Below are 12572 nucleotides of genomic sequence, written 5' to 3'. Positions count from 1 at the left end.
AATATTGTAAAATTTTTTTTGATAAAATTGAGGAATAAAATTATTTATTTAGCTAAAAATAAAATTACTAATTTATTATTTTAGATAAACTTTAAAAATAACATGTAATCTACCTCCCCGGAAAATGCCGTTTCATAATCTTATCGAAATTCAGAGTACGAAAGCAAACTGAATTTTAAGTCCTTGAGATTTTTCCCGCGCAGCTTTTTACAAGAAAACCAATTACGCAGGCTCACACAAAGAAGAATAGTACAGCAGGCATCCTTGGCGAATTGCTGCCACTCTTACTGCCCACTTGCCACCAAACTCTTCAATGGGACCGCCAAAATCAACAAATAGTTTATGTACTTTTAATAGGTTTAAAAATTAAATTTTGGGCTCAATATGTTCTTTTTAGTTAAGGTTAAACGATTCTTCACATATAAAAAATAGAAAAAAATATTTAAATTTTTTAATTAAAATTCAAAAATTATTATTTTAAATATTTTATTATTAAAAAATAAAAAAATAATATTTTAATTTTTAAAAAATGATTTATTTAATTTAAATTAAAAAGTTTATCCCTATTTAATAAAAAAAATTAATTTTAAGTTTATTTCACTGTGGACGAAGAACGTGAGCCTATTTGATTTTATTTTTTTCATAAAAATTCCATTACCAACCGTGAAAAATTCAATCGTATGTTGTGAATATTTATGGGCTACAGTTGTCTACACAACGAAAGAACTCCATCGACACGTTTCAGATAAAGACGCCATTGATAGCGCAGGGAGTCTGTCTGTTTGGAGAATCAAGACAAGTATGAAACTACAATAATACCCTCCTTCAGGGTCCTGGAATGGAAAGCCCGCAAAGCGCTTTTTCTTTTGTCGTTAAAAAATCGTCGTCGGGCTGATTGTTTTGAAGAGTGTGCTAATTAATGTCTATATGGACCTCTCTGCTTCGTCAAAAGTATGGACTTTGTAATTCCCCATTTACCAATTTCCCTTCTTTTTAACATTTTCATCAACTATCATTCCCCAAAAATGCTCCTCGCCCCTTCTTCAACTTCCACCTCTACTTAACACGAAAATCGTGGCCATTAATCTATGAGTCCGTCCATGGTTTTGGCTTATTAGCTTTTTCTTCCTCTTCCAGCATCGAACCCACTCAACAGGTAAGCTTACTTTGGTAATGGCAGGCGTTTGCATGTGATAAAAACTTGTGGGTCCCGCTAATATTCAGAAGCATCATCAAGCTACTGAACCCTGTTTGTTTATTTCTTCGTCATCTAGTTGTATTGTATTAGCTTTCTCTTCATCATCCTGCATCCAACCCACTCATACTCAACTGGTAAAGGTTACTTTCGTTGGCGTTTGGATGTGATAAGAACTTTGTGGGTTCGCTAATATTCAAATCAAATGCATCATCAAGCCACCAACCCCTGTTTGTTCTTTTATTCATCTTCTAGTTGTATAGTAGTGGTACTCGTCAAATGATTAGATCTCTTGCTCAGTTGTCTTTGTCAGGCAAAGGATTCTGTATCGGTTCCTGCTATTGTTTAATCATTACCACCATGTGCTTCTCCGTCTTTTGGCGCCTAACTGCATCATTTTTGTGAACAACAAAGTTCTCGATTCTCAGGTGATGTTGAAGCAAATCTCTTAACGTGACTTGTAGAAATATTTATTAGTAAAACCTTGAAAAAATGGGAAAGAAAAGTTGAGGGTATAATGCTTTTTGTGCAAAGTTTTGATTTTTTTTTTTTTCACTTGAGCTGTAAGTTTCATGAACTCGATTCTAGAGTTATTTAATTATTTTTTCTTAGGAATCCTACATACATAGCAGCAAAAATGATTTTATCCTTAGTTTTCGTAAGTTGTTTCCACAAAGATTACCTATTCTCTGTTTCCTTATTTTGGCCTATTTGTGGAACTTTGCTCTATGCAGGTGCAGGGTTTCGATGGATGATAAAGAGAGAGGTCGAAAGGGCGGCGAAGTAAGCATGGCTGAGAAGAGAACCGCCGATAGAGGAGAAGTGCTAATAACAATATCGAGTGATGAAGTTGCAAATGTCAATAAAGGGTCTACCATTGCTCATAGGCAGAGCAGGCCTAATTCACCCATGAAAGAATCAAATGCTGGTGGATTTACAAAATCTCTGTCTATGAGCTACCTTTCACCAGAGATCTCACGGTTTAGCCCAAGCCCCAATAAGCCCCCCAAAATCCCTACCAACAACGAAAATCTTACTAGAAGAAGGTCGCTCACGAGGTCAGTGTACTCAAAACCCAAGTCAAGATTTGGAGAACAGCCATATCCTGTTGATTCTGATGCGTTTGAAGAGGATAATTTGACTCTCCAAGAACAAATCGCCAGGAATTCACCCTATAACAATTCACTTAATAGGGGGTCACCTAATAACAAGTCTGCTTCTACTGCTAGGACAAATTCCATAAATCCAAAAACGCCCATGATGGCATCTCCAGGACATGCAGATGATGAAGAAGATGAGGTGGAGGAAGTTATCAAGAAGGTTGAATCGAGTCAAGAGAAGCATAGTAGAGTGAGGGCCAAGCCTGTGATTCAGTGGGTTGCATTTATTTGCATTATAGGATGCTTAGTGGCAAGCTTGACTGTTGGGAAACTCGAAAAGACTATGATTTGGGGCTTGGAGTTTTGGAAGTGGTGTGTGCTTGTGATGGTAATATTCTCTGGCATGTTGGTCACTAATTGGTTTATGCATGTTGTTGTTTTTTTGATTGAGAGGAATTTTTTGCTTAGAAAGAAGGTACTTTATTTTGTTTATGGGTTAAAGAAGAGCGTTCAAGTGTTTATTTGGATAGGTTTGGTTCTTCTTGCTTGGGCATTTTTATTCAATCGTGGAGTTGAACGATCTGAGACTGCTACCAAGGTTCTAAAATATGTAACTTGGACCATTATTTCACTTCTTATTGGCTCATTATTGTGGCTTTTGAAGACTTTATTGCTAAAGATTTTAGCATCTAATTTTCATGTCAACAAGTTCTTTGATAGAATCCAAGAATCAGTCTTTCATCAGTATGTTCTGCAAACACTTTCAGGGCCTCCAATTATAGAGGAGGCTGAGAGGGTTGGGAAATCAGTTAGCACAGGTCAACTGAGCTTCAGGAGTACCAAAAAGGGTAAAGGAACAAAGGACAAAAAGGTAATTGATATGGGAGTAGTTCATAAGATGAAGCAAGAAAAGGTTTCGGCTTGGACCATGAAGGTTTTGGTTGATGCAGTCACAAATTCAGGGCTGTCCACAATCTCTAATACATTGGATGAAAGCATTGGTGGAGTGGGCGAACAAACTGATACAGAAATTACCAATGAGATGGAAGCAACTGCTGCTGCCTATCGCATTTTTAGGAATGTTGCTAAGCCTGGTTGGAAGTGAGAAAACCTATATTTCTGGATGATTATGGTGTTCTTATGTTATTTTTCTCTGTTTCTGGATGATTATGGTGTTCTTATGTTATTTTTCTATCTGTTTGGTCTTTTTTCTTTTCAATGCTTTCTCTTTTATGAATAGGTACATTGATGAGGAGGACCTCTTAAGGTTCATGATTAAGGAGGAGGTGGATCTTGTTTTTCCATTGTTTGAAGTATCGGAGAACAGACAAATTGATAGAAAAGCTCTGACAGACTGGGTGGCAAGATCCTTTTTTTTCCCCTCGTCTACCATGAATTGTTGTTTGCCTTTTGATGTCTTAGCTCATATGAGTGGATTGCACCATGATTCATGTGTCTTGGTCATTAATTTCTGCTTATTATTCTAATATTGCAATATGCTATGTAACTACGAAATCTTTATACCCTTGTTATTTAAAGAAGCATGATAGGATACTATCTCTGCACTTCCTTCAAAGAGTCCTACTCCAATGGGACCTATGCTTTTCTATACTGGAGAAAAGATGATTCTGACTTCTTTCATGGACTTCTATCTGCTTCATTATCAGCAGCAAAATAAATTCAACAACATTTATTAATCACGATATGCTTATAGTGATTATTCTGTTGAGTTAGTTGAAATTTTGATATAGTGATGGATACTCATTTTAACACAGTGAAGTGATGTTTTATGTGCTCAGCATCCCCATTCTTTGTAATAAAAGAGACTTCCACTGGGTATGAACAAGGTTTGTTAATTTACAGGAGTGATTTTGTTATTGTTAACAGGTGAAGGTTTACAAGGGTCGGAAAGCTCTTGCGCATGCATTAGGTGACACCAAAACAGCTGTCAAGCAATTGAACAAACTGGTGACAGTGATCCTGGTTATTGTGACCATTGTCATTTGGCTTCTCTTGATGGAAATTGCAACAACGAAAGTGCTTGTTGTCCTCTCATCACAGCTAGTAGTGGCGGCCTTTATGTTTGGGAATACTTGCAAGACCATATTTGAAGCTATAATATTTGTTTTTGTGATGCATCCATTTGATGTTGGTGATCGTTGTGTTATTGACGGTGTGCCAGTATGTTCTACCAGTCTCTAGTATTTTTTTTCTCTCTCCTTTTCCTCATCTTTTGAGGCTGACAAAACTTCATGCACTCTGTTTGATTTGAAACTTGACAGTTGTTGGTCGAGGAAATGAACATCTTAACGACAGTTTTCTTGAAGCTTGATAATGAAAAGATATACTATCCAAATTCTGTTTTGGCTACAAAGCCAATCAGCAACTATTACAGAAGCCCTAACATGGGTGATGCTGTGGAGTTCTCAATAGATTTTGCTACTCCAGTGGAGAAGATTGCATTGTTGAAAGATAAAATTAAGAAGTAAGTTGACTGTAGCTTTGTTCTTTCTGTCAATTTAACATCATGTAGTTAGCAATTATGACAACATTGTTATTGTGGCTCTTAAAATTGGATACTTAGACATCACTTGGACTGAAACCATTATCCTTAGGTGGGTTGTTGAAATACCTCAGGCTAAATTGATTTCCCATGGTCAATATTACTTGTTCCAGCAGCAGCAGCAGAAATCACAATGAAGTGCAGAGACTGAGCCTGGTTGGATGGGAAAGGTTGCATGAGCGGAGTACCCATCCACTATATAAGAATGTGTGATTAACACTTAACTAGAAGTATTGTTATCTTTCTCTATGATGCAGTTCTCTTAGAAAAGAATGTGCTAATTAATTGGTACAGGTCTCATTCCGAGCAAGTCATATTTAATTTTCTCTGTTGGGTAGGTGAGATTGCAGGATCTCAATAGGTGAAAATTTCTGGCATTGTATATAACATTAATCTTGTTTTGAAATTACATAGCCAACAAAGCATTTATTAAGTTTTAAGAAACTGGGATCATTATCTCAAAACAGGAGCAAGCGCAATTAAATTTGTATTGACAAAAGATGCAGAGAGAAGCAGTATTGAGCTTATGAAGCTGATGTGATTTTCTATTGAATCAATTTGTATCCTTGTTTTTGTCAGTGCCTTTTTGATGGTTTACTCTTCTTTGATCAGGTGCTTAGAGAAGAATCCCCAACACTGGCATCCTAACCACAGCGTTGTGGTGAAGGAAATTGAGAATGTAAACAAGTTAAAAATGGCTCTCTATTGTAATCACACAATGAACTTCCAAGAATTTGGAGAGAAAAACAAGCGGCGGACTGAACTGGTCATTGAGATAAAGAAGATTTTCGAGGAGTTAAATATAAAATACTACCTTCTGCCCCAACAAGTTCATCTCAGCCATATCGGGTCGGAAACTCGGAATCTCCAGTTGTGACAAACAGATTGTTGCTCAATGCTCCTGGATAATTTGCAAGTAACCAAGTACATATTCTTCCCCTTGTTTGCTTAGGTTTGAGATAACAATCAAATTTGCCATATCTATATTTTTAGAATTTCATTTTTAACATATTAATTTTTGTTTGGACTGGAACTATACTTCCAAATTGGCATCATTCGTTGGCACCAAAACACTATCTATGTTCTTTTGCTTAAACTGCAATATGATTTCTTTTTTTTTTTTTTGGATTCAGACTAGAGAATCCAAAACAAAATTCATCTCTTTTTTTCTTAATCTGCAAAAACATACTGAGTAGGTAATCTTGCCAATGTGTTGCTTTTCTGATAAAGGTTTAATAATAAAAAAAAATTAACTTAAATCAAATTTGCAATTGTGGCCACTTTTTTTAATATGTATTATTATGGTGTATATGTCATGTATTTATTAGTTACAACTATATCACATGCTTCCAACTGTGCTGGAAGTTCACTTCAAAAAAAAAAAGGAACCGTTTCTTTTCTTTAACTTTGATTGAATAAACTTGGCTGCTATACTGATGTACATCTCAGGTCATTGATGCAAAGGAGAGATGGTGCAACGAGTGCTACTTACCTATTCTATGCCAGAACACCAGTCAACAAATCCAAGCATTCAATTTGTCACTTGGAGGATAGAATGTATTCTGTGAAGATGTTTAAATAGGGATGAATGTTTTATTCTGACTTCTCTTTTTCCTGTTGTGAAATTAGCTCCCTGGCTTTGGTTTTTTTTTTTTTTTTGGTCGCTCGGTTGCTTGGGTTAAAGTTTTGAAGGCGCTACTCTAAAGCTAACAGGGAAACATGGTTATGTTTACTTTGTGTTTACTGGATTTTTTTTTTCTTTGAATTATGCCAAAGCAGGGGTTGAGCTGTTACATCACAAATTAATGCGGTGCGTAAATCTATGTGATGCTCGAAGACTTATATTTTTTATATTTTATAAAAATTTTTAATTTTAGGTGAATTAAATTAATATTTTTTAATATATTAAAAATTTTAAAATATTATTTTTATTTAATTTAGATCTTTAAATATATTTTATATTTAAATTATAATTCTTTAATTTATTTTAATTTAGTACTCTATAAATGTTCATTGAATTTTTATTATATATAAGTATTAGATTTATTTAGTGAAGTTTTTCTAACGAAGTTGGTTTGTTTTATTTTATTTTTAGACTCTTGATTAAATTTTGAATATCTTAAGATTTTAAATTAAATTTTATTTATTTTTAAAAATTTGATCGTGCATCATTTTTTTTTCTCGTTGCACACTGTTTAAATGGGTGGCAGCATTTTACTTCGAAACGGTTGTGTGCAGGTCTTACCGTGCATTATGGCATTGGAGCGTCTGGGCGGGATTAGCTCTCTCTTCGTCCTTGTTTCGCAAAGATTTAGGGTTGGGTGAAAGCTTCTCTGTTAAGTTCGCAAAGATTTGAACTTCTCCGTTAGGATTGGCAAAGATTTGGGGTTGGGTGAAAATTTCTCTGTTAGGAGGATGCGGGGCGAGTCGGGTTTTTCTGTGGAATTTTTTTAAAAATTTAAATTTAAATTTTGTTATTATACAATATTAATTTATTTATTAATTAAAAAAAATTATAAATTGAAAATATACTCTTAATACATGAATTTTTCTAGTGAAAATTATAATATATAGTTATTTAAATATATAAAAGTAATACAATTTTAATAAAAAATAATAATATAATATTTTCGGAGCGAAATTGGGCAATTAGTTGAATGTGTAGTCTTGCAAAGATATAAAAAAAAAAAAAAAAAAAAAAAAAAAGAGAGAGAAGTTGGATGTGTAGTCCGCTGTGGAGCGGGTCGGGTGGAGACTAGGAACCCATTACCATCCCTACTGGACAAGGAACTATTTTCCTATCCTTATTTAATTTTCCTTTAGGCTGCTTAAATAAGCTGTTTGCGAGTTTACGATGAATCGGATCTGAATAAGAATATTCAGGTAAAGACGGCATGTATCCAAAGTGATAATTGCTCGATCAAAGCTTCAAGAGAAATCCATTTCCATGCCAATCAAGCTAAAGCATACAGATAACCTTATCCAATTAATCCATTTAAGAATTAGCCACGTAGGATCGAATGAAACTGACACATCAGCTGAAAATCTTTATTATTTCTGCCAAACCCCAATAGTTTTGAATTTTCTTCTAAGCAAGAAAGCAAAACAAAATACAGAATAAGCAGGCACATAATGCCCTCAGTTTCAATGGCTATATCACGACCTTTAGCTACACACAGGATATCAACACAACCATCAGACTCCCAATTCTTCCTTCAGCTGCTTCCTGTAAGGCCATCGAAGGTGGTTTTCTCCACAAAGCCAAAATCCAGAGGCCAGCTTGAACTGCATGCTTATCTAAAAGAGAAAGCTGTGACAGGACTAATAGCAGCAGTGTTGACAGCTTCAGTGGTTATACCAGAGGTGGCAGAGGCAGCAGGACCTGGCATATCTCCATCTCTCAAGAACTTCTTGCTGAGCATAGTAGCTGGTGGGCTTGTAGTTGGTATCCTCGTTGGAGCTGTTATTGCGGTTGCCAACTTTGATCCTGTTAAGAGAAGCTGAACATATAGAGAAACTTGAAAGTTTCTTCTTGCCAGATTATAATGTCTAGTACTCTGCAACCTTTTAGCTTATGCAAGTTGGGAAAAAATGTTTTAGTTCATATGTATTATGTTGAAGAGATACCTGCACTAATCCATGAAAATAATTCAACATTTATCTGAATGGAGGAATGCCTCATAAATGATTAAAATTTAGACAAAAGTTTTCACATGGTTTTGAGATATCGAGTCCTATAAACATCCCAATGAAGCTACAATAATATGTAATCTCAAAAGGCAAGCACTTTCAACAATTGTTTGATTTCTTTGGAGACATTTGAAACACGTAAATATATTTTTTCTCTATACAGCAATTCCCACCTCCCCCCCTCTCCAGTCCCACAGGCTTGGAGTTGAAGCCTCAATTTCTGTAAGCCAGTCCATGCCCAGGAATAAATCTTGCATCATCCTCGGTGTAGACATGAGTTTCAGTCAACAGCCTGAACCAACAAATAGATTTAACACTCTTAGTCAGCCTGTCTGATCACCTATTTGCTAATGGATTCCACTAGAAAGAAAGAAAAAAGAGCAACTTACGACAGAGAAACAGTCTTGTTCAAGGTGGCAGAGGAGAGAAATGCAGCACCATTCAAATAAAGTAATTCACCCTCAATTCTTTCTTCAATCCTCCTGTCTATCTCCTCAGCATCTGTAGAGAAGGGTTGATCTGAGGCCTACATTAATTACACAAACATATAATATTAAATAAAAAAAAATCATTGATAAAAATAATCATTGATAAATGAACTCTATAGAAATTATCAATTTGCATTTAGGTACCATGACCCATCCCCATGTATCAGCAAAAGATGGCACATGAGCACTGTAAGCTACCACATCTGCGCATGTAAAAGAGGAGATTATGAATACTTTTGATACATAATAATTACTTAATTAAGCACCCTTTAATTAGATACTTACATTTGAAGACCTGTTTAATTGTGTTGTAAATAGAGGAGAAGACCTCCTTGTGGGTGAAAATGCCTGCAGGTCCAGCCTGCACAACGAAACACAGTTCTTTGACATTTAGGGTTAAAGAATAGTCCATTTTTAGTCCACCAGAAACATGGGTTCCTACCTGAGTAACAAAGATGCCATTATCATTGAGCTTAGGCTTGAGAATTTGCTCATAGAAAGATTTAGTGTAGAGCTGGTAGCAAGGCCCTCCTTCAACTGGGTCAGCCAAGTCTCCAATTATGATATCAAATTTGTCAGTCCTCTTCTCCAACTCAGCCCTCCAACAGAAAAATCAATAAAATTTAACCCATTCAGCTTCACGTGATTATTAACAAAAAGCCTTGTCAAAAAATAGGAAATTAGAAACTAAAATTTACTTGGCATCATTAATGACTAAATTAAGCTTCTTGTTGCAAAATGCATCTTGATTTACAGTCAGATATGCGCGGCAGAAATTCACCACTTCCTGCAAAAATACAAATATGTAAAGAGATTATGATTTTGTGCGCAGTTTAAAAGGTTATATCAAAAAATAATTTATTTATTTTAATTACCTGATCAATATCACACATGACCACTTTCTCTATGGACTTGTGCTTGAGGGCTTCCCTTGCAGCTGAACCTTCCCCACCTCCCATTATGAACGCATTTCGAGGGCTGCGTTAAATTATTACCCCGCGTTAGATGAACACAACGATTCATTTTTTTTCTTCTCCAAGAGAAAAATAATATTATGGATTAATTTCATCTTTTAAAATTTATTAACATAATCTAATTAAAAATAGGATAAAGGGATTGCACTATATATAGTGGATGAAGTGAATGTTAAAAAAGGGAGAGACTCACAGAGGGTGGCACAGGAAAGCTGGATGGATTAAGCATTCATGATATATGAATTCATCCACTTCGGCACTCTGCATCTTCCCATCAATCACCAACACCTGTGCAACAATATTAATCTCAAAAATACATTTTTCTTTTAACTTTTTTTAAAAAATATTTAATTAATAGTGACAAATTAAAATAATTTTAATAAAATCATCTGTACAAGATAGTGGAAACAGTTGCAGACCTTGCCAAAGCGCTTTGTGTCCAGGAGAGCAATGTCTTGAAACTCACTTGTTCCCTTGTGTAGAACACTGTTGACCTTTTTTTATTATTATTTATATTTTAATCCATATAAATCGAATTCAAATAAAAATTATTTACTTATTAATATATCAATGAATTTTAATTTAATAATATTAAAATCTTTTTCAAGATGGTAAAATTTCGAGTTCAAACTTTAATTGAATAAATAAAAAATGCAATATGCTGCATTATTTTTTCAGACAGGGAGAGGAGGTGTGGTATATAATGAATGAAAACAAACCTGTTCAAAGCAAAAGACCATTTGAGATCATCATCAATGGTTTCTTCATACCAGGAGGAAGAATGATCATGATTTGGAGTGGGTTGGGTGCAAAGTTTAGAGAAACCATTTGTGTAGATAATCTCAACAGCCTCACCCATAATGCCCAAAAAGACACACACAAGATCTTAATTTAAACAAAGAAAGAAAAAGGATATTAATAATATAAAAATTAAGAAAGTAAGAAAATGGGATATGGAAGAAACTCAAGAAAGGGACTCCAATTTATAGAGGCACAATTGAAGAGAGAGAGAGAGAGAGAGAGAGAGAGAGAGAGAGAGAGAGACAAGGGGGAGATTATAAAAAGAGGGGCAATGAATGTTTATGTAAGGATGGATTTTAAGCGTGCGTAAAGTTGGCCATACGTGAGTTGGATTTTTTTACTATTTTATAATATGAAAAAGAGCAGTCCGCGTGGGATAATGGTGGGACCCAAACACTCAGGTGGGCAGTGGCACGTGGACAACATGAATGACACCTGGCTTCTATTTGCTGGACAATGGATTTTTTTAATAATCTTTTTAGGGATAATTATTTTTTTTTTATTTTATTTTCATCAGTATCTTTATTCATTAATTGACCTTGTAGTGTCTGCGCCTGAGTGGGTTGTAGTATATCCCATTGGCCACTAGCAGCCCTTAGTCTTACCACGTATTCCATGGTGGTGGTGGGATGCAACAGGAACCAAAATTGAGCTACATATGATAAATTATTTAAGGGAAAAAAGAGAAAATTTATTTTTAATTTTTTGAGCCAATTATATTTAATCTTAGACAAAAAAGTGGCTAATTTTATTAGTTGTGTTTCAACTTTGGAATTGTTTTTATTTTGTTACTATAATGTCTCCCAATTTTAAAAAAAAGTTATCTAAAAGTTTCTCGTATTGTAATCTTATTATACCTTTGGCCAATTTGATATGTTGCAGCGCTATATTATAAAATAAAAAGAAATTAAAGAAATTAAAACACCGCATATGAAATTCATATTAGTATCTGTATTTCAATTTCTACCTAATATTTATTTAATTCTTTTTCAAAAATTTAGAAATTATATTTTTTACTCAATTAGGGATTAGATTATTATATCACTTGAAATATGAATATAAACACATAAATGAGATAGATTTAGTATAACAAATATTTTTAAAAATTTAACTTTAAAATCAAAAAATTCATCTAATATACTTGCTCATATTTTTTGCACCCAAAAAAAGGTATTTCTTTTCATTTTCTGGCGTGACATTGTCACATATTAAATTGGTTGGAGAAATGATGGAGTTTTGATATGAGAAACTTTTATATAATTTTTTTTAAGTTGGGGATTTTTATGTAAATTAAGCAATTTTATGGTAAAAAAAAAATATAAATGAGGAATGAAAGTGTAACAAAATTAAAGTTAAGAGATGACCGATAAAAATTACCAATAAAATAAAAATAAGAGTTACATTTATTTGTCAAGAGAGTTGATTTTTAGGCTTATTTTTTATTTATTAACATAATTTGCATATTTTGCAATGGATTTAGAAAAAAAATTTTTAGCTCAATAAATAAAATTTTGTTTAGAGTGAACATTTTCTAATAAAAAAAGGAATACTTAACATTCCATTTATAAAAATACATTATCATTAAAAAAAAGAATTTAATAATTAAATTTATAAAAATTAATTTATACAAATAATTGAAAATAAGTCAATTCACCTCATTTACAATAGTACATTTGTATCTCTACTGTAAGTATTTTCTTATATAATAGTCAAATATTTATTATGAAATTTATATAAAATTAATTAAATTATACATATAAT

The 12572-nt window shown here is 33.8% G+C and overlaps 3 protein-coding genes across 7 annotated transcripts; 2 read left to right on the top strand and 1 right to left on the bottom strand.

Annotated features, from left to right (window-relative positions):
• Positions 1–929: 929 nt before the first annotated feature.
• Positions 930–6502, top strand: LOC110645454 (mechanosensitive ion channel protein 10). 4 transcript variants are annotated; one of them, XM_021798641.2, is made up of 8 exons: positions 930–1156; positions 1496–1623; positions 1930–3396; positions 3536–3656; positions 4183–4476; positions 4578–4780; positions 5471–5782; positions 6308–6502. In XM_021798641.2, exons 3-7 carry the CDS (start codon positions 1943–1945, stop codon positions 5733–5735), a joined length of 2337 nt encoding a protein of 778 aa, XP_021654333.2. In that variant the 5' UTR covers positions 930–1156; positions 1496–1623; positions 1930–1942; the 3' UTR covers positions 5736–5782; positions 6308–6502. The 4 variants fall into 4 exon arrangements, with proteins under 4 accessions (XP_021654333.2, XP_057985807.1, XP_057985806.1 ...); XM_058129824.1 differs by lacking the exon at positions 930–1156 and having other exon boundaries at positions 1182–1623; positions 5471–5774; XM_058129823.1 differs by lacking the exon at positions 930–1156 and having other exon boundaries at positions 1183–1623.
• Positions 6503–7990: 1488 nt separating this feature from the next.
• Positions 7991–8462, top strand: LOC110645457 (uncharacterized). Its single transcript, XM_021798644.2, has one exon. It carries the CDS (start codon positions 7991–7993, stop codon positions 8360–8362), a length of 372 nt encoding a protein of 123 aa, XP_021654336.2. The 3' UTR covers positions 8363–8462.
• LOC110645455 (thermospermine synthase ACAULIS5) lies at positions 8440–11001 on the bottom strand. Of its 2 annotated transcripts, XM_058129822.1 has the most exons (11): positions 10730–11001; positions 10430–10496; positions 10204–10298; positions 9912–10014; positions 9735–9823; positions 9479–9635; positions 9322–9397; positions 9181–9239; positions 8938–9074; positions 8722–8840; positions 8440–8485 (listed from the first exon to the last, which is right to left on the bottom strand). In XM_058129822.1, exons 1-10 carry the CDS (start codon positions 10867–10869, stop codon positions 8762–8764), a joined length of 1002 nt encoding a protein of 333 aa, XP_057985805.1. In that variant the 5' UTR covers positions 10870–11001; the 3' UTR covers positions 8440–8485; positions 8722–8761. The 2 variants fall into 2 exon arrangements, with proteins under 2 accessions (XP_057985805.1, XP_021654335.1); XM_021798643.2 differs by lacking the exon at positions 8440–8485 and having other exon boundaries at positions 8515–8840.
• Between the last annotated feature and the right edge of the window lie 1571 nt (positions 11002–12572).

Source organism: Hevea brasiliensis, chromosome 11 (genome assembly GCF_030052815.1).
Source record: "Hevea brasiliensis isolate MT/VB/25A 57/8 chromosome 11, ASM3005281v1, whole genome shotgun sequence".
Taxonomy (NCBI): Eukaryota; Viridiplantae; Streptophyta; class Magnoliopsida; order Malpighiales; family Euphorbiaceae; genus Hevea; species Hevea brasiliensis.
The sequence above is the reverse complement of the archived record's forward strand: the minus strand, read 5'-3'. Positions and strand labels throughout refer to the sequence as shown.

Bases quoted from the DNA above. Each gene is read 5' to 3' on its own strand.
- LOC110645454 (XM_021798641.2), top strand. From the start codon at position 1,943: ATGGATGATAAAGAGAGAGGTCGAAAGGGCGGCGAAGTAAGCATGGCT. The intron at 4,477-4,577 runs GTATGTTCTACC...GAAACTTGACAG, and splicing joins GTGTTATTGACGGTGTGCCA to TTGTTGGTCGAGGAAATGAA. The intron at 4,781-5,470 runs GTAAGTTGACTG...TTCTTTGATCAG, and splicing joins TTGAAAGATAAAATTAAGAA to GTGCTTAGAGAAGAATCCCC.
- LOC110645457 (XM_021798644.2), top strand. From the start codon at position 7,991: ATGCCCTCAGTTTCAATGGCTATATCACGACCTTTAGCTACACACAGG.
- LOC110645455 (XM_058129822.1), bottom strand. From the start codon at position 10,869: ATGGGTGAGGCTGTTGAGATTATCTACACAAATGGTTTCTCTAAACTT. The intron at 10,299-10,429 runs GTCTGCAACTGT...ATTGTTGCACAG, and splicing joins ACACAAAGCGCTTTGGCAAG to GTGTTGGTGATTGATGGGAA. The intron at 9,240-9,321 runs GTAAGTATCTAA...TTACATGCGCAG, and splicing joins AATTAAACAGGTCTTCAAAT to ATGTGGTAGCTTACAGTGCT.